The sequence below is a fragment of the Barbus barbus genome (genome assembly GCF_936440315.1).
Source record: "Barbus barbus genome assembly, chromosome: 34".
NCBI lineage: Eukaryota > Metazoa > Chordata > Actinopteri > Cypriniformes > Cyprinidae > Barbus > Barbus barbus.
The window spans coordinates 18,760,872-18,785,202 of record NC_136762.1 but is presented as its reverse complement, the minus strand read 5'-3'; the positions used below and the strand labels follow the sequence as shown (position 1 = coordinate 18,785,202).

General features: G+C 40.4%; 1 protein-coding gene across 5 annotated transcripts; it reads left to right on the top strand.

Moving 5' to 3' along the window:
• Nucleotides 1–5,316: 5,316 nt before the first annotated feature.
• LOC306853917 (calcium-activated chloride channel regulator 1-like) lies at nt 5,317–22,084 on the top strand. Of its 5 annotated transcripts, none has more exons than XM_079391614.1 (16): nt 5,317–5,390; nt 5,496–5,557; nt 8,321–8,472; nt 8,713–8,850; nt 8,948–9,098; nt 9,220–9,325; nt 9,409–9,577; nt 17,566–17,796; nt 17,947–18,171; nt 18,263–18,443; nt 18,542–18,648; nt 18,752–18,967; nt 19,201–19,465; nt 19,569–19,733; nt 20,824–21,045; nt 21,186–22,084. In XM_079391614.1, the coding sequence occupies exons 2-16, from the start codon at nt 5,542–5,544 to the stop codon at nt 21,569–21,571; spliced, it is 2,730 nt and encodes a 909-aa protein (XP_079247740.1). In that variant the 5' UTR covers nt 5,317–5,390; nt 5,496–5,541; the 3' UTR covers nt 21,572–22,084. The 5 variants fall into 5 exon arrangements, with proteins under 5 accessions (XP_079247740.1, XP_079247741.1, XP_079247742.1 ...); XM_079391615.1 differs by having other exon boundaries at nt 5,320–5,409; nt 17,707–17,796; XM_079391616.1 differs by having other exon boundaries at nt 5,320–5,409; nt 20,968–21,045.
• The last annotated feature ends 2,247 nt before the right edge of the window (nt 22,085–24,331 follow it).

Sequence of the window (24,331 nt, the reverse complement as noted above, 5' to 3'; positions counted from 1 at the left end):
AGCAAAATGTACTTTGTTATAATGCACTTTTGTCTTCAATAAATTGAAGAAAAATGCAGAGTTCTGTTTGTTGAGTAAATGTGTTCAGCATTAACTAATTGGCTCTGGCCCATGTATTTTTATTGAATCGTATCGAATCGTGTCACATTGTATCAAATCGTATCGAGACAGCTCTGTATCGAGGTACGTATCGAATCGTGACCTGTGTATCAAGGTATGTATCGTATCGCCAGGTTCTCCAAGGTATACAGCCCTACTGGACACTCTCAACACGGCTGGCCTCCTCCAGTCCGGGTCCTGCAGCACACGTGCCTGCCACCACGTATTCCAGAAAAAACGCACTAAATGTCTAAGAGCTCCCAACTGTCAGATACCCCACTCCTGGTACCAAAAATGTAACCGGGTGAACTATGAAGAACACACCGAAAACAAAACAGGTTTTTCTTGGGGTTTATTCTGACTGCTGTTTTGATTTAAATGACAGCGGTCGATGGGAGCAAAGTTTAATGTAAGAAACGTTTTAAAAAAAACGATGTCTGACTTAAATGGGTTTTGGAACTTCACTCAAAAGGTGTTACAAAAAGAATCACAAAATAATCCTTGGTGTTACACACCAAGGGAATCTGACTCAGTGCACAATAACTTCAAATTTGATACTGAATCATATACAACAAAATACGTCTTTAGACACAGTATATAGATGTTAAATCCAATTAACTCTAGGAAATACAGAATCTAAAAAAAAAATCTGTAACAATACATGCACTGAACCACAGTGAAATACACTGAAACACACTGGGTTTAAACTAATCACCAAGAGAAAAAAAAACAATAATAAAAAAAACTACAGTAGAAACAACTGGAAAACGGCAGTGGCTCAGGCACAAGAGAATTGAAAGCACATTAACAAAGCCATTTTACCTTTGTTACACAGATTAACCATGAATTATCAGACATACAAATCAAATCACACGTTGGTAGTCATGTAACAGATTTTCAACAAAATCATTAACAGAGATACGTAGCTTGTCGAATTAACACAATGTAAACATTTACATCAGGGGCATAGATTACGCGGGGGACTAAGGTGGACGACGTGGAAATAGGTGAGTGGTGATTCTCCGTGAGTTTGGTGATAGATCGTCAGGATTCTAACAGTCCCTTCTTTCTTTGCAGGTCCGTGGATAACTGGAGTATCAGAGAGCTTGGGGAAGACGGCGGTCACCAGGAGCTGGATCGAGGTCAGTCCTTGTAGTCACAACAGCTTGCAGCATGTTACTTCAAGATCGAACGATCAAGTGAGCAGAGGGACGTGCTTTTATGAGCGTGGTGATTGAAGATTGATGAGGTGCAGGTGCGGGTGATGATTGAAGACAAACAGGTGACAGTGATGAGTGACGGAGAAGACGGGCCATTCTGTGACAATGATGAACAACTTCTCAGCTATCATTTTTAACTACAGTATGCAATTATTAGCTTTCATATTGGTTGTTTATTAGTACTTAAGCACATATTAATTCTGTATTCTTCATGACCATATTCTGCATCCCATAATCCTAAACTTAACAACTACAACGGCTACCTTACAAGCTATTAATAAGCAGTAAATGAAGAGTTTATTGAGGCAAAAGTCATAGTTAATAGTGAATATGTGTTTATCATTCTAAAGTGTTAAAAAATAATTTAGGATAAAAATGATTGGTTATTGTCCAGCAGTGTACTTAATTAGTTATTTTCTTCTGTATGTCACTATTCCCTGTATGTACATGTTTCAAACACTACTTTATTTGCTGCAGACAGAGGCAAAAGTGCATTCATAGTTGAGAGTGAATGAGGCAGAAAGTTTCAGTGAGGCTTCAGAGGTAAAGATTATTTACAGCATTGTCTATGATAAGATATTTCTTTTAACAGACTAATCAGACTAATGTATAATAGAACAGAACAGAATAAAGGAGTATGTGAATGTGCAAGTATCCATTACTGTGTGCCATGTACTGTACATACAACACTCACAAAATACAATCTGAAATATGTAAACAATAGTACCCTTATAAGAACATCTTTGTAACTTATACTCAAAAAGGTGCACATTAGTACCTTAGAATACCAATATGTACCGTAATGACTTTTGTACCGTTTGACTTATATTTCACTGCTGGTTATACTCTGTATAATGGTGTATGTGACGAATAAAAATCTTGAATCTAATGTCCAACTATGAAACTTTTTGGGGTAAATAAGGTACAAAGATGTCCTTTTAAGGGTACTGTCCCAGTGACAAGCTGTTGTATTTCTTTCTTTGTTTTTCTTTTTTCTCTCTTTCTTTCATTCTGTTTTATAATCATATATAATAATATAATCATAAAGCATATTAAGCAAAAAGGTATGATTAAAAATAAAACCTGTCAATCAGACAAGGGTTAACTGAAAAAAAAAACAGGTATAACACTAGACATTCCGTCCCCCCCACTTTTGAAATAATGGCTACACCCCTGGTTACACACCAAAAGTTTATCTTGACTCAGCTTCGTAACATCTTTGTGCAAATTAAATGCATTAGAATGATATTTACCAAGAAAGATGATTTTTACCACATGGTATTTTAGATCGATGCGAGCACTATAGCGTGGAGCTCTGTTACACCATGAAAATGGCTTCTCTCACCACTGGAGCACACCCAAAGTACACAAACAATCTCACGAGAAGAGAAAGGGAATCTCTTAGGAGGCACGAACATTTTTGAAACATAATACAGAAACAGTACCTTTACAATCTGGCCACATCCTCCCCTGCTTAGAAATCATTGACCTCAATGACTTGGTGCATATTCTTAACTTCCTTAACAGCTTATCTGAAGAACACAGTACCAAGGCTTGTCAAGACCTGGAAAAAGTTCAGGACTGAGTGAAACAGAATTACATGTTGATCTTGGCTCATGAAACAGATTAGAATACACTGTTTGATCAACACTAATGGTAGGACAGTAAACCTTGTCATTCAAACAGTGTATTTGCGTTACCGGCCTGCGGGCAGAAACAAAATACAGGATGCGTGGGCTCCTACAGTATATCGGGTTGTAGAAGTACAGGGCACCACGTATACAGCTGAGCCTCTGGAGGGAGGTCCATGTAGGTGAGTCCACGGAGTTGACTTGTGCCCTTGTGTGAATTCTGTTGTTGAGCCGGTGGCAACAGAGGGTAGTTTGGAAGCTCCAACAGCTCAGATTCCCCCTGAGAAGGGCGAAATTGAAGATGTTGACCCAGAGTGTGTGGTATTGGAAGAGGTCACCTGGCCTTCTCGTCTGGGAGAGGCAAGAAATGTAGATGTCTCCAGGTCAGTAGAGGAACCGTTAGCTGTTGAATCTGATCTTGTTCAAGATGGTGGGGAACAGCATGCATCTGAATCAGAACAATCAAGGGAACACGTCCCTGCCCCTGTAGTAAACAAACATTTGTCTAAAAGGCCTGTTCCCACACCCAGAAAGACTAATCGAGCAAATGCCGGTATGCATTCTAATCTGTTTCATGAGCCAAGATCAACATGTAATTCTGTTTCACTCAGTCCTGAACTTTTTCCGAGGTCTTGACAAGCCTTGGTACTGTGTTCTTCAGATAAGCTGTTAAGGAAGTTAAGAATATGTACTAAGTCATTGAGGTCAATGATTTCTAAGCAGGGGAGGATGTGGCCAGATTGTAAAACTAGGTACTGTTTCTGTATTATGTTTCAAAAATGTTCGTGGCTCCCTTAAGAGATTCCCTTTCTCTTCTCGTGAGATTGTTTGTGTACTTTGAGTGTGCTCCAGTGGTGAGAGAAGCCATTTTCATGGTGTAACAGAGCTCCACGCTATAGTGCTCGCATCGATCTAAAATACCATGTGGTAAAAATCATCTTTCTTGGTAAATGTCATTCTAATGCATTTAATATGCACAAAGATGTTAAGAAGCTGAGTCCAGATAAACTTTTGGTGTGTAACTTTCATTAGATGCAAGTGGATGTGACCCGTGTGTGACGATTGGATCTCGTGGTTAATGGTAACAGATTTGGGTACGTAAGTTCCATGATATATCATATAAATGTTTACATTGTGTTAATTCGACAAGCTACGTTACATGACTACCAACGTGTGATTTGATTTGTATGTCTGATAATTCATGGTTAATCTGTGTAACAAAGGTAAAATGGCTTTGTTAATGTGCTTTCAATTCTCTTGTGCCTTAGCCACTGCCGTATTCCAGTTGTTTCTACTGTAGTTTTTTTTATTATTGTTTTTTTTTCTCTTGGTGATTACTTTAAACCGAGTGTGTTTCAGTGTATTTCACTGTGGTTCAGTGCACGTATTGTTACAGAATTTGTTTTAGATTCTGTATCTCCTAGAGTTAATTGGATTTAACATCTATATACTGTGTCTAAAGACGTATTTTGTTGTATATGATTCAGTATCAAATTTGATGATTCAGTATCAAATACACTGTTTGATCAACACTAATGGTAGGACAGTAAACCTTGTCATTCAAACAGTGTATTTGCGTTACCGGCCTGCGGGCAGAAACAAAATACAGGATGCGTGGGCTCCTACAGTATATCGGGTTGTAGAAGTACAGGGCACCACGTATACAGCTGAGCCTCTGGAGGGAGGTCCATGTAGGTGAGTCCACGGAGTTGACTTGTGCCCTTGTGTGAATTCTGTTGTTGAGCCGGTGGCAACAGAGGGTAGTTTGGAAGCTCCAACAGCTCAGATTCCCCCTGAGAAGGGCGAAATTGAAGATGTTGACCCAGAGTGTGTGGTATTGGAAGAGGTCACCTGGCCTTCTCGTCTGGGAGAGGCAAGAAATGTAGATGTCTCCAGGTCAGTAGAGGAACCGTTAGCTGTTGAATCTGATCTTGTTCAAGATGGTGGGGAACAGCATGCATCTGAATCAGAACAATCAAGGGAACACGTCCCTGCCCCTGTAGTAAACAAACATTTGTCTAAAAGGCCTGTTCCCACACCCAGAAAGACTAATCGAGCAAATGCCGGTATGCATTCTAATCTGTTTCATGAGCCAAGATCAACATGTAATTCTGTTTCACTCATTCCTCAACTTTTTCCGAGGTCTTGACAAGCCTTGGTACTGTGTTCTTCAGATAAGCTGTTAAGGAAGTTAAGAATATGTACCAAGTCATTGAGGTCAATGATTTCTAAGCAGGGGAGGATGTGGCCAGATTGTAAAACTAGGTACTGTTTCTGTATTATGTTTCAAAAATGTTCGTGGCTCCCTTAAGAGATTCCCTTTCTCTTCTCGTGAGATTGTTTGTGTACTTTGAGTGTGCTCCAGTGGTGAGAGAAGCCATTTTCATGGTGTAACAGAGCTCCACGCTATAGTGCTCGCATCGATCTAAAATACCATGTGGTAAAAATCATCTTTCTTGGTAAATGTCATTCTAATGCATTTAATATGCACAAAGATGTTAAGAAGCTGAGTCCAGATAAACTTTTGGTGTGTAACTTTCATTAGATGCAAGTGGATGTGACCCGTGTGTGACGATTGGATCTCGTGGTTAATGGTAACAGATTTGGGTACGTAAGTTCCATGATATATCATATAAATGTTTACATTGTGTTAATTCGACAAGCTACGTTACATGACTACCAACGTGTGATTTGATTTGTATGTCTGATAATTCATGGTTAATCTGTGTAACAAAGGTAAAATGGCTTTGTTAATGTGCTTTCAATTCTCTTGTGCCTTAGCCACTGCCGTATTCCAGTTGTTTCTACTGTAGTTTTTTTTATTATTGTTTTTTTTTCTCTTGGTGATTACTTTAAACCGAGTGTGTTTCAGTGTATTTCACTGTGGTTCAGTGCACGTATTGTTACAGAATTTGTTTTAGATTCTGTATCTCCTAGAGTTAATTGGATTTAACATCTATATACTGTGTCTAAAGACGTATTTTGTTGTATATGATTCAGTATCAAATTTGAAGTTACTGTGCACTGAGTCAGATTCTCTTGGTGTGTAACACCAAGGATTATTTTGTGATTCTTTTTGTAACACCTTTTGGGTGAAGTTCCAAAACCCATTTAAGTCAGACATCGTTTTTTTTTAAAACATTTCTTACATTAAACTTTGCTCCCATCGACGGCTGTCATTTAAATCAAAACAGCAGTCAGAATAAACCCCAAGAAAAACCTGTTTTGTTTTTTCGGTGTGTTCTTCATAGTTCACCCGGTTACATACGAATTCAGACATGCCACTCTTTTTACATACTTTTTACACATACAGTATGGAAGTAGCCCTATTCCAGCACAGCATACAGTATATCTTCGTAGGTAATCATTGTGTAGCGTATATAATACAATATTCTTTTTATTCTTGTTTTGCATTTATTTATTTATATGAAGTGTTCTCTGGTTATATACTGCACAATTGCCAAATCTGTCTATATACTGTATACAGTACAGTACTTTGAAAATAGGATGAGAAGTATGGTATTCCAAACACACCCAACCAAAAACCCACATAACTCACATAGTAATTATTCAATGTTGGCATAGTGTCACAAACTCGGTCTCTGTGGCCCTCCCTGAACACCACCGGAGGGCACCGTCACCGGAGTATTAACTTGAACTGCATTTCCCACAATGCCCTGTACCTGAGACTGATTGCTGCGCAGGTCTTTCCCATCTCTGTTTCCCCATATAAGCGGCCCTCACCATTTACCCTTCGCAAAGTCTTGTATTGCCCCGGCTTACACTACTGAGTGGTTATTCCATGTTTATTGATCTCTCGTTTTTGACCTTGGACTGTTAGGGTAATAATAAATAAAATATTATTAAATAATAATAAAGAAAAATAATCTTAATGCAAACTGAAACAAGAATATTTTTAATTTCTTACCCCATTGACAGATAATTTGCAAAATAAGAAAAATGCAGTTTAAAACATTGGAGATGCAGAGCATATTATAAGTCCGTTGTATGCAGATTTTAAGGAAAGTGTGCATCTCTCTCACACTCATTGTGAGAATTTTTTCCTGGGCACAAATCCATCAAAGAGGAGTTTCACAGGACTGTAAGTCAGTGGTGTAAAAATCGGTTTAAATGAGGCTAATCTGATAAATGACGTTCACTTGATAACATCTTTCTGTGACCTCTGGAAGTAACCCAATAATCAGAAGATCCTTCAGGATTTCCAATGTGGTTGGATGCATTGATGGCAAGCATATCTCCACCATTGCACCTTCTGAAAATGAAACTAATTGAATGGAAGGATGCCAGATGGAGGAGTAGTAGCTACGAGATAACGCCTTAACCACAGCTGTTAAATCAACACACATTATTCACAATATTTTGGTCATCTTTATTTCCTACAAATACAAAAGCAAAAGTTATTCTTTTTACTTTTGGATTTTAGAATTCTTCCAATACTTGACCATCTCCTCTTCATCTGTCAGTGGTGCTAGTGCAGGTTCTCCCTCTGCCTTCTTGCTGTCGACAAGTCAGTAGTTAATTTTATTTCTCTAATTAAGGTCTAGCTTTTCTGCATCCGAAACAGGTAGCGTGTTTTGAAGCTTGGCAATGTTTCTAAGATGGAAGAATGCTGTTTTTGTAAAATGGGAAACATGATTTTTCAAAGGACAAGTTGCTGTCTAATATAAAACCCAAATTTTTTACTTTAGAGGATGTAACAGTACATCCGTCTAGTTGCTAATTGTAATCCAAGAGATTCTGTGTACTGTTTTTTGGTCCAATAAGTAATTTCTCTGTCTTATCTGAGTTTAATAGGAGGACATTATTGGTCATCCAATCTTTTACATTTTTTACACAATCTATTCGCTTAGTTTAGAAGAATAGGGCTACTTCCATACTGTATGTGTAAAAAGTATGTAAAAAGAGTGGCATGTCTGAATTCCTAGTATTCGAAAAACAGAAGGTGAAAAGCACCCGGATGACCTACTATAGCTCTGAAATTCTGAAATACATATTTGATAGACATTTTACTATCCCATGAGGCCATAGATTTGTGAATGGCAGTGAATCGACACAGCTGACACTGGTAAGTCAAATGACAGTAACAACATGGTGGCATCCAAATGTCATTCCTGCACGCATTCTTACTATAGAACATACCTTTTAACAGTAACAATGTAATTCTAACCAAATATAGTACCTAGACAGTATGGAATGACTTATGAGGGTCTTATTTTATTGTATTATTTCATTGGCTGGGAGCAGCACTGTAGGTGTGCAATGCCAGTCATGTGAAGTGAAATAAACAGCTGTTAACTGTCACCAATATGCTGCCCCACGACACATCTGTTGTTCATCTAAAACCTGCAGCTATGGACTCAAGAACGATGTTTGTCTTATTATGGATGTTGCTGTTGTCCACCTCCACTGGAATCAAACTAGATGGAAATGGTTATGTTGACATTATAATTGCAATCGGTTCAAAAGTTCCACAGGATGACAGACTTATTGATAAAATCAAGGTGAATATGCTTCTTTATTTTTGTCTATTTAACAAACTTTATGTGCATAAATAGTTCTAATGGCTTTAGAAGAGTTTGCTGTTCAAATTTAAAATAAATAAATAAAAATATACAGTGCACATAATCCATTTTTCTTGACAGTATTTATGGATTAAATTTCTTATTTAATGAATACACTGAGTTTTTTGTTTGTTTGTTTGTTTTTTGCTCATTTAATCTTTTGCACTTTCTTTCTAACAGGAGATGGTCACTGAAGGGTCGTATTATCTTTATGAAGCATTGGATAAAAAGGTCTATTTCAAAGAAGCTACAATACTAGTCCCATCACACTGGAGCAGTAAGGATTTTTCCAAAGCAAGAACTCAGTCCTTTGAAAAAGTACGGAGCATTATAGCATTCAAACTTGTAAAATATTAATTTCCAGTCACTTCATTCACATATGATGTTGCTGACACAATTTCTATGTCAAACACAGGCCAAAATAAGAATTGATAATGCTAATCCAGCATACGGTGATGAACCCTACACTTATCAATATGGAGAATGTGGAACTATGGCAAAATACATTCATTTCACCCCAAACTACTTCTTGAATAACACAGTCATCCAACTTTATGGATCAAGAGGTGAATGGCATTTATCTTCCTTTAACGTTTATTCATATATCATGAAATTATAATATATTTAAAAGGTCTTTTAATGCCGTAGCCTGTTTGCTTTATTAACAGTTTGGTTATTTACTTGCAGGAAAGGTTTTTGTGCATGAATGGGCTCATCTGAGATGGGGTGTCTACGATGAATACAATAAAGAAAAGCCATTCTACTATTCTAATGGCCGTATTGAAGCTACAAGGTTATGAACAGTCAATACGACAACATTATTCAAATGTCCTTGGAAAGTAGGATCACTGTGATTATTTTCTTGCTTATCCTTAGGTGTAGCAAAAACATTGAAGGTCAGTTTTATGATGTTATGGCTGGAGGATCTCGTCAACCATGCCGTATAGATCCACAAACTTCACTACCTGCTGGGAATTGCACATTTTTTCCAGATAAAAATCAAAATACAAACAGCTCCTTAATGTCCCTACCAAGCCTGGATTCTGTAAGTGTAGATTTTACATGTTTATACACATTCCAGATTAAAGGCTAATTACTTAAAAACATAATCATGAGATAGTACATACAGTCAGGTCCATAAATATTGGGACATCGACACAATTCTAACATTTTTGGCTCTATACACCACCACAATGGATTTCAAATGAAACGAACAAGATGTGCTTTAACTGCAGATTGTCAGCTTTAATTTGAGGTATTTACATCTAAATCAGGTGAACGGTGTAGGAATTACAACATTTTGCATATGTGCCTCCCACTTGTTAAGGGACCAAAAGTAATGGGACAGAATAATAATCATAAATCAAACTTTCACTTTTTAATACTTGGTTGCAAATCCTTTGCAGTCAATTACAGCCTGAAGTCTGGAACGCATAGACCTCACCAGACGCTGGGTTTCATCCCTGGTGATGCTCTGCCAGGCCTCTACTGATAGTGACGGCTCTTTGGATCTCATCTTGACAGTTGACCGCAACAGATTCCAAATGAAAATAGCACACTTGAAATGAACTCTGGACCTTTTATCTGCTCATTGTAATTGGGATAATGAGGGAATAACACACACACCTGGCCATGGAACAGCTGAGAAGCCAATTGTCCCATTACTTTTGGTCCCTTAACAAGTGGGAGGCACATATGCAAACTGTTGTAATTCTTACACCGTTCACCTGATTTGGATGTAAATACCCTCAAATTAAAGCTGACAGTCTGCTGTTAAAGCACATCTTGTTTGTTTCATTTGAAATCCATTGTGGTGGTGTATAGAGCTAAAAATGTTAGAATTGTGTCGATGTCCCAATATTTATGGACCTGACTGTACATGAGTTCAGTGATGGGCAGTAGCGTCGCTACATTTATCAGTAGCGTGGTGGTAGCGTCGCTGTTTTCTGAATCAAATAGCTTTTCAGTAGCTAAGTTATTTTTTGGATCAAGTAGCGCGGTAGCGTCAACAAAAGCTAGCGTTACATTTTCCAAAGAAAGCACTCTGAAACTTGAGCTCAAATCGGAAATATAACTGCTAAGGATCACTGATCCTGGATCAGTAAAAGTGACGCCACAGCCACTAAACCTCGTAACATCACTTGCTCCTCAAACTGTCAGTCAAACCTCATTATTCCTCCCGCCACTCTAGTCAAAGAAGTGCAGAGCGCATTTTAGAGCATCTCAGCTTGTTTGCTTGTCTGAAGGTAAATAAAGAACTGTTGATTGAATAAGTACAGTGGTTTCTTTTCTCAAAAAAAACTATTTATAAAGACTAATGTTTTTTTTTTTTTTGTATTTGAGGAGCGGAGAAGAGTTTCTAAGTCTAGCATTTGTTGTCAAGTCACAGCCAAATCGCTTGTGCGAAGCATTGAATCTTTCATAATGTGATACTTTGGCCAAATAACAGAAAAAAACTGAACGCCCAGATAATGACAGAAAACTGGGGAAAACGGGACACGAGTCAGAAAAAAAAAAAAAAACATTCGCTGATCAAAAGCTTCGTATTTGAACTTGATTTTGGTCATATGTTTATATTAATATCTAATGACACATGCAACGATGCAAATAAACGTAGCCTATCTGTAGGCCTAATACAGCTATAAGGTAACACTATATGTGACAGAGCGGTATGGGTTTTAGACACCAGGAATTTCGACTACGCCAACCTTGGGAATTTCACCCAGGGAAATATGAATGACACCTAAAAAGATTGTTGTTAGGTCACACAGGTTCGACTCTTAAGAAAGGTAGGCAGAAACGTGGGTATCATACAAAAAGTACAAAATTTTATTAATACAAAGTTCAATTTAAAGAAAGAAAAACAAAATCACATTAAAAATAGCATACGTTGTACAAGACAGTCTGACGACTTGTTAGAGGTGCATGGCTGACAACGGTTTCAAATAAACAAATAACAAAAGACACATACACAACACTTTACATAACTAATATTTACACAACTCACAAAAACACAAACTTACAGGGCTGAGGTTTACCACAGGAGCGATCACCAAGCTAGTTATCCAAAAGCACACTTTCACACACAGCACCGTGCTCTCAGATCACACAACCAAAACACTTCAAAAGTGTCACACGGCAAACATTGGATGAGCACCACCACCACAAGAGACCCGACATCCGTGGAACCCCAGCGCCTGAAAGAAAATCAAAAATAGATCAACTTCAAAACATAAATTACAATAAACTACAATTAAGGGTGTCACAATATAGTCAGAGGAGACAATAATAATAAATAAACGGTCACAAATCAAATCACAAACGATATATACAAGTAGTCAAACAATAAAAAAAAACAAAAAAAGAAACAAACTAATTAACTCAATTGGAACAACAGGGGAGACAGACTCGCACGGAGCAAACACGTAGTTTCATGCTCCTGTTCCAGGAATCAATGAGCGTCAACCCAAAAATAAAAACAAACTATAAATCAAGGAAACCAGACAGCAACAATCTCCTCTATTAGTTGAAAGATAGCGGCGTTCTTGCAGTGTAGCACCAGAGAAGTGACAAGGCTGTAACTATAGCGACAGAGAAAACGATCGCCACGAATGAGAGGGAGAATCCGGAAAAGAGCAATGTGCTCTATTATCCCTTCACAAGCATGGGTACACCGCATTCATATAAACCGCCGTTTAACTTGGACACTGAGATGTGAGCAGTCTTAGACTCCACTTAATGAAGCAAGCCGAAGGAATCAAAGAGGAGAAAGGACAAGCTGCAGCTACTGCCAACAACAGAAAGGGGAGTAGCCGGACGTGACGCATCCCCAGCTATAGCCAACCAGCTCTTAAATAAGAGGAACTCCTCGCTGATAGGTGCTCACAAATGTCAATTACTACCACTCATCTCATTCATTCGGTTACATATACAATACGATTTCATTAATGTATTATCTAACATGAGCATACAATGTATAAAATACATTCATTCAGTATTACATTAAAATACATTTATTTCAGTATTTATTCATCTTTGTTAATGTTAGTTAATGAAAATACAGTCGTTCATGTTAGTTCACAGTGCATTGTGATTTTAATAATGCATTAGTAAATGTTTAAATTAAACTGCCTCCTTGAACTGCCACCTTAACGTGGTGGAGGGGTTTGAGTACCCGAATGAACCTAGGAGCTATGTTGTCCGGGGCTATATGCCCCTGGTAGGGTCTCTCAAGGCAAACAGGTCCTAGGCGACGGGTCAGACTAAGAGCGGTTCAAAAACCCCTTATGAAGGACAACAAACAGAGGACCGTGACGTCGCCCGGTATGGCGCAGCCGGGGCCCCACCCTGGAGCCAGGCCCGGGGTTGGGGCTCGTATGCGAGCGCCTGGTGGCCGGGCCTCCCCCCATGGGGTCCGGCCGGGCTCATCCCAAAGGAGCGACGTGGGGCCGCCTTCCCGTGGGCTCACCACCTGCAGGAGGGACCGTAAGGGGCCGGTGCAAAGAGGATCGGGCAGCAGTCGAAGGCGGGGGCCTCGACGACCCGATCCCTGGACACAGAAGCTAGCTCTAGGGACGTGGAATGTCACCTCGCTGGCGGGGAAGGAGCCTGAGATTGTGCGTGAGGTTGAGAGGTTCCGACTAGAGATAGTCGGGATCACCTCTACGCACGGCTTGGGCTCTGGAACCACACTCCTCGAGAGAGGATGGACTCTTCACCACTCTGGAGTTGCCCATGGTGAGAGGCGGCGGGCTGATGTGGGTTTGCTTATAGCCCCCCAGCTCAGCCGCCATGTGTTGGAGTTCACCCCGGTGAACGAGAGGGTCGTTTCCCTGCGCCTACGGGTAGGGGATAGGTCTCTCACTGTCGTGTGTGCCTACGGGCCAAATGGCAGTGCAGAGTACCCGGCCTTCTTGGGGTCTCTGGGAGGGGGTGCTGGAAAGTGCTCCAACCAGGGACTCCGTCGTTCTACTGGGGGACTTCAATGCCCACGTGGGTAGCGACAGTGACACCTGGAGGGGCGTGATTGGGAGGAACGGCCCCCCTGATCTGAACCCGAGTGGTGTTCAGTTATTGGACTTCTGTGCTAGTTACAGTTTGTCCATAACGAACACCATGTTCAAGCATAAGGGTGTCCATCAGTGCACGTGGCACCAGGACACCCTAGGCCGTAGGTCGATGATCGACTTTGTGGTCGTTTCATCTGACCTGCGGCCGTATGTCTTGGACACTCGGGTAAAGAGAGGGGCGGAGCTGTCAACTGATCACCATCTGGTGGTGAGTTGGATCAGATGGCGGGGGAGGAAGCTGGACAGACTCGGCAGACCCAAGCGTACTGTGAGGGTCTGCTGGGAACGTTTGGCCGAGTCTCCTGTCAGAGAGATCTTCAACTCCCACCTCCGGCGGAGCTTCGACCGGATCCCGAGGGAGGCTGGAGATATTGAGTCCGAGTGGACCATGTTCTCCACCTCCATTGACGAAGCGGCCGCTCGGAGCTGTGGCCGTAAGGTCTCCGGTGCCTGTCGAGGCGGCAATCCCCGAACCAGGTGGTGGACACCGGAAGTAAGGGATGCCGTCAAGCTGAAGAAGGAGTCCTATCGGGCCTGGCTGGCTTGTGGGACTCCTGAGGCAGCTGACGGGTACCGACAGGCCAATGGAACTGCAGCCCCACCTCTACTGGTGGTTGTGGAGGCAAAAACTCGGGCCTGGGAGGAGTTCGGTGAGGCCATGGAAAAGGACTATCGGCTGGCCTCGAAGAGATTCTGGCAAACCGTCCGGCGCCTCAGGAGAGGGAAGCAGTGCCCTACCAACGCTGTTTACAGTAGAGGTGGGGAGCTGCTGACCTCGACTGGGGATATCGTTGGACGGTGGAAGGAATACTTCGAGGATCTCCTCAATCCCGCCGTCACGTCTTCCATTGAGGAAGCAGCGTCCATCACCCAAGCTGAAGTCACCGAGGTAGTCAAGAAACTCCTCGGTGGCAGGGCACCGGGGGTGGATGAGATCCGCCCTGAGTACCTCAAGTCTCTGGATGTTGTGGGGCTGTCTTGGCTGACACGCCTCTGCAGCATCGCGTGGCGGTCGGGGACAGTGCCTCTGGGGTGGCAGACCGGGGTGGTGGTCCCTCTTTTTAAGAAGGGGGACCGGAGGGTGTGTTCCAACTACAGGGGGATCACACTTCTCAGCCTCCCTGGGAAAGTCTATGCCAGGGTACTGGAGAGGAGAATACAGCCGATAGTAGAACCTCATATTCAGGAGGAACAGTGTGGTTTTCGTCCGGGCCGTGGAACACTGGACCAGCTCTATACCCTCTACAGGGTGCTGGAGGGTTCATGGGAGTTTGCCCAACCAGTCCACATGTGTTTTGTGGATTTGGAGAAGGCATTCGACTGTGTCCCTCGCGACGGCCTGTGGAGGGTGCTCCGGGAGTATGGGGTCCGGGGTCCTTTACTAAGGGCTGTCCGGTCCCTGTATGACCGAAGCAGGAGCTTGGTTCGCATTGCCGGCAGTAAGTCAGACTTGTTCCCGGTGCATGTTGGACTCCGGCAGGGCTGCCCTTTGAACGGTTCTGTTCATAAGTTTTATGGACAGAATTTCTAGGCTCAGCCAGGGGCCGGAGGGTGTCAGGTTTGGTGACCACACGATTTCGTCTCTGCTTTTTGCAGATGACGTTGTCGTGTTGGCTTCATCAAGCCAGGACCTTCAGCAGGCACTGGGACGGTTTGCAGCCGAGTGTGAAGCGGCTGGGATGAGAATCAGCACCTCCAAATCCGAGGCCATGGTCCTCAGTCGGAAAAGGGTGGTTTGCCCACTTCAGGTTGGTGGAGAGTTCCTGCCTCAAGTGGAGTAGTTTAAGTATCTTGGGGTTTTGTTCACGAGTGAGGGAAGGATGGAACAGGAGATTGACAGACGGATCGGTGCATCTTCTGCAGTAATGCGGTCGATGTACCGGTCTGTCGTGGTGAAGAAAGAGCTGAGCCGCAAGGCGAAGCGCTCGATTTACCGGTCAATCTACGTTCCTACTCTCACCTATGGTCATGAGCTTTGGGTCATGACCGAAAGGACCAGATCCCGGATACAGGCGGCTGAAATGAGCTTTCTCCGCAGGGTGGCTGGGCGATCCCTTAGAGATAGGGTGAGAAGCTCGGTCACTCGGGAGGAGCTCAGAGTAGAGCCGCTGCTCCTTCACATTGAGAGGGGTCAGCTGAGGTGGCTCGGGCATCTGTTCCGGATGCCTCCTGGACGCCTTCCCGGGGAGGTGTTCCGGGCGTGTCCCACTGGGAGGAGACCCCGGGGAAGACCTAGGACACGCTGGAGAGACTATGTCTCCCGGCTGGCCTGGGTACGCCTCGGTGTCCCCCCGGAAGAGCTGGAGGAAGTGTCTAGGGAGAGGGAAGTCTGGGCATCTCTGCTTAGACTGCTGCCCCCGTGACCCGGCCCCGGATAAGCGGAAGAAGATGGATGGATAGATAAATACTGCAGAAGTATTGTTCATTCTTAGTTCATGTTAACTACACTAGTTAACTAATGCTAACTACTGAACCTTATTGTGAAGTGTTACCATTTATATAAATGTATCTGTATACAATAAAGCCACAATACCAGCTACCAATAGGAGGTTTCAAGCCAACAGCAAAAATTTATTTTGGGTACACCGCCGTATTTGATACTGATTATGTTGCCAAATTGGTTTGGAACAGTTGTTGAATAAACAATTAAACTGAACATGCCTATCTATCTGCTTGACTGACAGTTTTATTGATCACTGAGACAGCATTGACTTGGTATGATGTTGGTTCAATATATATTTATTTATTTATTTTTTTAATTAATTTTTTTTAATAGCTTGGATGTAGTAAACTACTTTTGCCATGTTGCTGTAGCTTGGCTTGCTATATTTCCCAGGGCTGTAGCTTTAGTATAGTGAAGATTCATTTAAAGAAGAGTAACTGTTAGCTTAATAATAATAATAATAATTCATTACATTTATATAGCGCTTTTCTGCTTTTTCTAAGCACTCAAAGCGCTCTACATTATGAGGGGTGGTCTCTCCTCGTCCACCACCAGTGTGCAGCATCCACCTGGATGATGCGATGGCAGCCATAGTGCGCCAGAACGCCCACCACACACCAGCTTACTGGTGGAGAGGAGACAGAGTGATGAAGCCAATCAGTGTAAGGGGATGATTAGGAGGCCATGATGGTCAGAGACCAATGGGGAAATTTGGCCAGGATGCCGAGGTCACACCTCTACTCTTTTCGAAAGACATCCTGGGATTTTTTATGACCACAGAGAGTCAGGACCTCGGTTTAACGTCTCATCCGAAAGACGGTGCTTTTTGACAGTATAGTGTCCCCGTCACTATACTGGGGCGTTAGGACCCACACAGACCGCAGGGTGAGCACCCCCTGCTGGCCTCACTAACACCTCTTCCAACAGCAACCTAGTTTTCCCAGGAGGTCTCCCATCCAGGTACTGACCAGGCTCAACCCTGCTTAGCTTCAGTGGGCAACCGGTCTTGGGCTGCAGGGTGATATGGCTGTGGATACAGCTTAGCTTACTACATTTTCCAAGTAGCTTGCCCAACACTGCATGAGTTGTAGTCAATGAATTTATGTCTTGGGTCAAAGGGACTGCTACACTTTCTTTATTTTTCTTTTTCTTTCTTTCTTTCTTTCTTTCTTTCTTTCTTTCTTTCTTTCTTTCCTGTTTGTGAAGTAATTTGGTAATTAATCATCCTACAATCAATATAGATCAATTTCAGTTTTTAACAGCTGCTTGACAAGTCATATTTACAGAATACAAAGTTTTAATTAAAAGAAGTTAATAATAATTATTATATATTATTTTGAGATTCATTTAAATTAAGTGATCTGAGGACAATTAAATTAAACATAATCGGGTTCTTTCGTTCTATCTTTCTTTCTTGGCTATCAGAAAGAATATTCCATATTCATTTACATGCCATAACCTGTCCCTGAGTGTTTGCTGAAGTATTTTATTTAAATGACCTTTTTTTTGTTTTATTTTTAGGTGAACACATTTTGTCGTGAAAATGAGCACAACTATGAAGCCCCAAACCTGCAAAATAAAAAATGTGGAAAAGCAACGTGGACAGTAATATTTGAGGATTCTATGGATAAAGATATTCTTTCTTCTCTAAATTCACTGCAGTCCCCTCCACTACCACCATCTTTCAAAGTTGTGCAGCGAATGCAACGGGTTGTTTGCCTCATCCTTGATGTCTCAGCAAGCATGTCAACAGTATGCAAACATAAAAAAACAAACAAAAAAAACATTAACTTTACTTGTATTGAAAATGCCTGAATACCAACTCTATGAAACAAGTTTGATGAATTAGGAATGTAAAGAAACATGAAATATATAAATATAACTTGTTTAACCATTCTCTAGGATTCTAGACTGCTTCGACTGCAACAGGCTGCCACACATTTCCTGCGGTACATCATTGAGGATCAAGCCAGTGTTGGAATTGTATCCTTCAGTACTGAGGCTTCTGTTCTGAGTCAATTGTCTACTATTCGCAATGACACCACAAGAGAGAATCTTATAAAACTGTTACCAAAAGTAACCAAAGGATGGACATACATGTGTAAAGGCCTCAGTTTAGGCTTACAGGTGCTGTATTTATAGCTTTACATTTGTAATGCATGTAGTATGTACGGTTTGATCCATGCCAGTACTTTCTTTTTTTCTTCAAAACCATCAGGTACTTCAACAGGACAATGGGGATGCAATAGGAGATGAAATAATTTTTCTGACAGATGGTGAGGCGACGGATGACATTAAAGGCTGTAGTCAGGCTGCAATAGGCAGTGGTGCCATTATACACACAGTAGCTTTAGGTCCTAAAGCAGATAATGAACTCATTCAAATGGCAAACAAAACTGGTAAGTAAATAAAAAACATAGTATCTATATCTGAGTAAATCATATTACATACATGGCAGTTTAGTACCTAATTCAAAAGTGCTCCATGTTGAAAACAGAGGGACTATTTTTATCACCCAATGATAATTTCACATCTAACCAGTTAATGGATGCGTTTGCTTCAATTACATTATCAACTGGAGATTACACAAATGAACCAGTTCAGGTTTGTCAAGTGATTGCACATTGTCCATGATACATTTATTACGCTGAGAGTGTTATCAATATATTGAATATTTTAATCATAATTATTTTTATCACTCCTTTAGCTAGAGAGTGTTGGAGCAAGAACATCTGATTGGTTCAATGGGACAGTATCAGTGGATCAGACTGTTGGGAACAAAACCAGCTGTGTAATAATCTATGAAAAAAGTTGTCCTAGTATTTACATACAGTCACCAAGTGGCTTAATCTACACACGGACAAATATGAATCATGATGTATCACTGAATACTGTCACTTTAAAAGTTCCAGAAACTGCAGAGGTAAGACAACCTTTATCAACCAGTTATGTATAAAGGTTATAGTTCAAACCATAAACATGTAAACATATTATTGTAAAACAATAAAAGGCATCTTGTCCTAGAATCCTTTTGTATAAATGTTATCAAATATGTTCTACAACACCAGACAAAGAAGGAATTTATTACTAATGATTCAGCTGATACACTCACAGCAAACCCTTATTGATCTGCTTTTACTTTTTTATGTTTTGAAGCCTGGTGACTGGAAGTACAGCATCCAAACTACTGCAAATCAGGCCTTCACTATAACAGTAACAAGTCAAGCATCAAAAGCTGATGTTCCTCCTATCATTGTCAAAACCCACATAGACCGACAGTCCAGTGACGGCACTAAACCCATGATAGTGTTTGCTGAGGTTAGTCAGAATTACAGGCCTGTAATAAATGCTGACATTTGGGCTACGCTGGAGTCCGACTCTGGGTCCGCACATAAATTACAACTCCTGGACAATGGAGCAGGTAAATTACCCACTTGTTCTAAGTGTGTGCACAACTTAAAATATAAATAAATAAAGTGTAAGGTACATTTTCAACCATGTCAAATAAATCTGAAATTTTACAGGAGCTGATGCTTCTCAAGGTGATGGAATCTATTCCAGATATTCCACAAAGATGGCAGATGGAAGAAACAGCTTGAAAGTAAGAGTGAAGAATCAAGATGGACAAGCCAGATTTACTCTCCAAAAAAAGAGTGGTGCACCATATGTACCTGGATATGTGGTAAATGGTAAACTATCAGAACAATATTTAGTTTGTTTCTAACGTTTAAACTGGTTCGAATCCCATGTAACTACGGTTCGACAAAACAGTTCAAATCTGCATATAAGGAAGTTGAAATGGCACGATTGTATCAACATATGTTTTTATATCAGTTTTGCATTTGTTAACACTATCAGGTAGGTTTAGGGTTGGGTTTGGTGTAGGGCATATTTCCAACACGATAGAGCATTAACTTTTTGAACCACCGCAATACGCACCTGTAGCAACGTAATATAAACACAGCAATAGGTACCTATATCTACGTAATAAAAACGTGCCAGGGTTCGCGTATTTAACCCGTGTTTTAGCACCACTCAGTGGACATTTCTCTTTGAAACAGTGGCGAAACATGCAGTAAGGTACGTAAATCGGTGTCGCACAGAAAGTGCACAGAGGTACGTATTTTTATGAGACCAGGTTAAAAAAACTATAAAATATCAATAGGAATATACTTCAAAAATATTTAATTGTAGCACACATATATTTAACAAAGATATTTCATTTTTGATAAAACTGTGTTTTGTTTGCAATTGTTTGTTTTAAATGAGAGGTTAATATTTTGAGCAAAAGCTCAGACATTTTTTCACAGCCTTATTTGCTCATATTTACCAAGGATGCTAATATTTGACACTGTATGTGGCTATTACAGGTGCATGAGATGCAAAAGCCACAATGCAAATATCATGATAAGAATTAAATCAAATGAAGGACATAATCTAATATAACCAAAATACTTTCATAATAAACATCACAACAGGTATTTATTACTCAGTTTAGTGCTTTTAAACATGACCATTTAAAATAATTAAATTAATAATGAATTTTTATAAATACACTTGGATGTATTATATGCATCAGTGTTTTGAACAAATTGTGTGAATGATTCAGTCACTCGCTCATAAAGACTGTATCGATGTAACCTGCAGAAAGAGTCACTGAATTAAAGCACACACTGGACTAACGTTTGTATTAATGGAAATATAATTAGCTATAAAGCACCTTGAAGGAAAGGAATTAAGACACAATCAAGCAGATTTAGGTGGTTCCTCTAATTTCAGGTGTAGTGCAGTTGAACCCTCCAAAGCCTCCAGTTTCTGAGGAACCACTTGAGGTTGGAAGCTTCACCAGAACAGCCACCGGAGAGAGTTTTGAGGTGAAACTTTCGGGTATAACTCCTAATTTCCCTCCTAACAAAATCACAGATCTGAGTGCTGATATCCAGGAGGACACTGCGCTTCTCAGCTGGACAGCTCCTGGTGAGGACCTCGACCAAGGCACAGGTAAAATATACAATTACTATACCAGTATTTAAAAGGTCTATCAATTCTTTAACATTGTCACTGACAAAAATGTTGTTCTAAATAATCATGGAGTAATGTATCTTTATTTGCCTTGCATGGTACATTTCTTTCTCTGTAAGCTAAATCCTATGAGATCAGGTGGAGCTTTGACCTTGAAATTCTTCGAGACAGCTTCAGCAACGGTCATGTAGTCAACACTACTGCCGTCTCACCTCAGGAGGCTGGATCAGTTGAACAATATTCATTCAATTTCAGTTTCGCAATCCAAAATGGCACCACACTCTTCTTTGCAGTTCAGTCAGAGGATGAACAAAATGCCAAATCTGAAACTTCCAACATTGCTCAAGCTTCAAGGATCCTCCCTGCTCCACAACCTCCAGGAATATCAAAGCCAGGAATTAATTTGACAGTTCTTGTTATTTCTCTGTGTGTGGTAACTATGGCCATTTGCTTTATTGCTGTATCCACATGGGCAGTGAAACGCAAAAAAAACTCTCTGCTGTAAGTAAAGTGGAATTAACAATCTGATGCAAACGAATGTCAAATCAATCCATATGTACATCCAACAGCTTTAGAACATTTCTTAAAACAATACCAAACAACATTTCTTAGTAGCATGTTTAATCTTATAAAATTATTAAAACATACTTCTGTTTTGTTTATCAGAATCTGTGGACTGAATGTAATCTCCTAATTATTCGGTTTGTAATAGTCCACCATACTATTCAGGCATACAATAGTCGACTTTAATAGAAAAAACAATCCTGAGCTGTCTGTGGCTGTCAGTCCTCTGTCATGTGTTCCCGCCTCATGTTTCCATATTTAGTTTGTTTCCTGTCCTGGTTGAGTGTGATTATTAGTTAATTCTTGTCAGCTGTATTTTAGTCATTATCTGTAATTATCTTGTGTATTTAGTTCCTGTCTGTTCAGTTAGTTTTTGTCTGGTCTACTCGTTACTTATGTGTGTCTGCCTTATCTTACCCTGTTGGATTTCATTAAAGACTGTTATTTTGAGTTTATCTTCGTGTTCCTCGTTCCTCCACACTGTGTGCACCGTGACAGTGGCTCTACGATTGACAAACAGCCAGCTAGTTAGCAGAGCAATCATGTATTGATTGTGTTTCACCAGCAGAGCGGGCTGCAAGATATCTGTTTACTTGGGGCCCGTTTCAGAAAAGAGGTTAAGTGAAAACTCTGAGTATGTTAACCCTGAAATCAGGGAAACTCTGGGTTTTCCGTTTCAAAATGGGAGGTTTGTCAAACCCGGGAAAGCAGGGTAAGTCAAGCCCGTTTCTGGAAGAGAGGTAACTTATACTCAGAGTCAGTTACCGTGGTAACTTACTCTGTGAACCTAACCTGGTCGGGAGCAGGTTTTCTTTAGTAAACCCAGAGTTTCTTTCGGTCTCCTCCCCCTTTTTAAAGTGTAAGCGATGTTTTAATACCTCATTCATTCATTCACGCCGCAAAATTTGGAAAATAAAATAATATTTTAATATTTATTTTTCCTTCATGGAAATAAGACTAAATACCTTATAGCCTATTATTTATGTTATTATAATTTTTTTACACCGTATTCATGTGCATATTTATTTGAGCGGTACCATGCATGTTTAAGAAATGGTAGTTTTCTTTTAAACATCGGAGATGCAGAGCACATTATAAGATTTGCAGATTTTAAGTAAAGTGTGCATCGCTCTCACGCTCGTTCTGTGAATTTTTTCCTGGGCACAAATCCGTCAAAGAGGAGTATCACAGGACTGTAGGTCAGTGGTGTAGCAATGGGTTTAAATGAGGCTAATCTGATAAATGATGTTCACTTGATAACATCTTTCTGTGACCTGTGGAAGTAACCTGAAATAATCAGAATTTCCTTCAGGATTTCCAGTGTGGTTGGATGCATTGATGACAAGCATGATTACTGTATGAAATGGAAGGATGCCAGATAGAGGGGTATACGAGCCATAACCACCACTACAGCAGTTAAATAAGCAAATTGTTACAATTTTTTTGTCATTTTTTTTCCTAATACAAAAGCTGCAGCGCATTGAAATAGACACTGAATGATATTTAATGTCAAATGTCTGTAAAGTCATTTAGCCCACACCCATGAACCTTTCATGTTTAAAGCTTTACCTTGATTGAATTGTGTTTTTATACTTCATTCTTAGCTGCTGCCACGTTCTTGTTTCTTTTTCTTTCTTTTTTTTGTGGCCATGAGATACCATTAAAATGAATATTAGTTCAATAATTTACAGTTTTCACCTCAGATATTATAACAGTTATTAAGTTATAGACAGTTATTAAGAATTAATGTTACGCATTGATGGAAGTACGCGCGCTGACGTCTTTTTGGCAGGAGCTGTTGCCATGGTGAATCGCAATTTGGGCGCTCCGCTGATCATGACTTTTCATAGTCGTGGTGCACGTGCTTAACTCAGAGTCAACCTACTTAGAGTTGAGTAAACTAACTCAGTTCAGCTGTTCTGTAACAGAAAACTCAGAGTTTCCCATCTCAGAGTAAGTCAACTCAGAGTTCAAGTTTAAACTCAGAGTTGGTTGAACCTCCTTATTGAAATGGGCCCCTGGTCTTGCACCACTACTATAGCCATGAAGAACTTAACCTGAACTAAAGTGGAGCATTATTTTCATTAATTATCAAAGGAGACACCCTTATCCATTTTAGGTAAGCACATAATAACTATTCGTGTTAAAGTAAAGTAACACTGTTTATATGTACGACATAAATAGTTTCTGAACAATCTTCACAAAGTAGAAGTCTATTCATCCAGTGATCCATTTCTGAAAGCACAAACACAAATTACATTACAAAAGTTGTAATTATTCTGTATAATATATTCATTTTTGTAATATGGCTTTGTAAAGTTATAGTTTTGTTTTAATACTGTTCTGATCTGTCTGCTGCTGCTGCCGTTTTTAATTAAAGTTGAGTTGTGACACATTTTGGGTCAGTTTAACCCTCAAACATTATTATTCATTATAATAGTGGTATATGGAACATGCAACAATTTAAAACAAAAAAGTTCATTGTCATGAATTCATTGTCTCTGCGTTGACTTACCTTAAGATGGGAAACAGCTGAATTGTGTTATTTTATTCAACTCTGAGTAGGTTGACTCTGAGTTTAGCGCATGCACCACGACTATGAAAAGTCATGATCAGTGGAGCTCTGAAATTATGATTCACCATGGCAACAGCTCCTGCCAAAAAGACGTTTGCGCACTTCTGAGTCAATGCATAACTTTGA

Excerpts from the sequence above, each read along its gene's own strand:
- LOC306853917 (XM_079391614.1), top strand. Across the intron at positions 8,851-8,947 it reads GAACTCAGTCCTTTGAAAAA|GCCAAAATAAGAATTGATAA; the intron begins GTACGGAGCATT and ends TGTCAAACACAG. Across the intron at positions 18,649-18,751 it reads ACACAAATGAACCAGTTCAG|CTAGAGAGTGTTGGAGCAAG; the intron begins GTTTGTCAAGTG and ends TCACTCCTTTAG.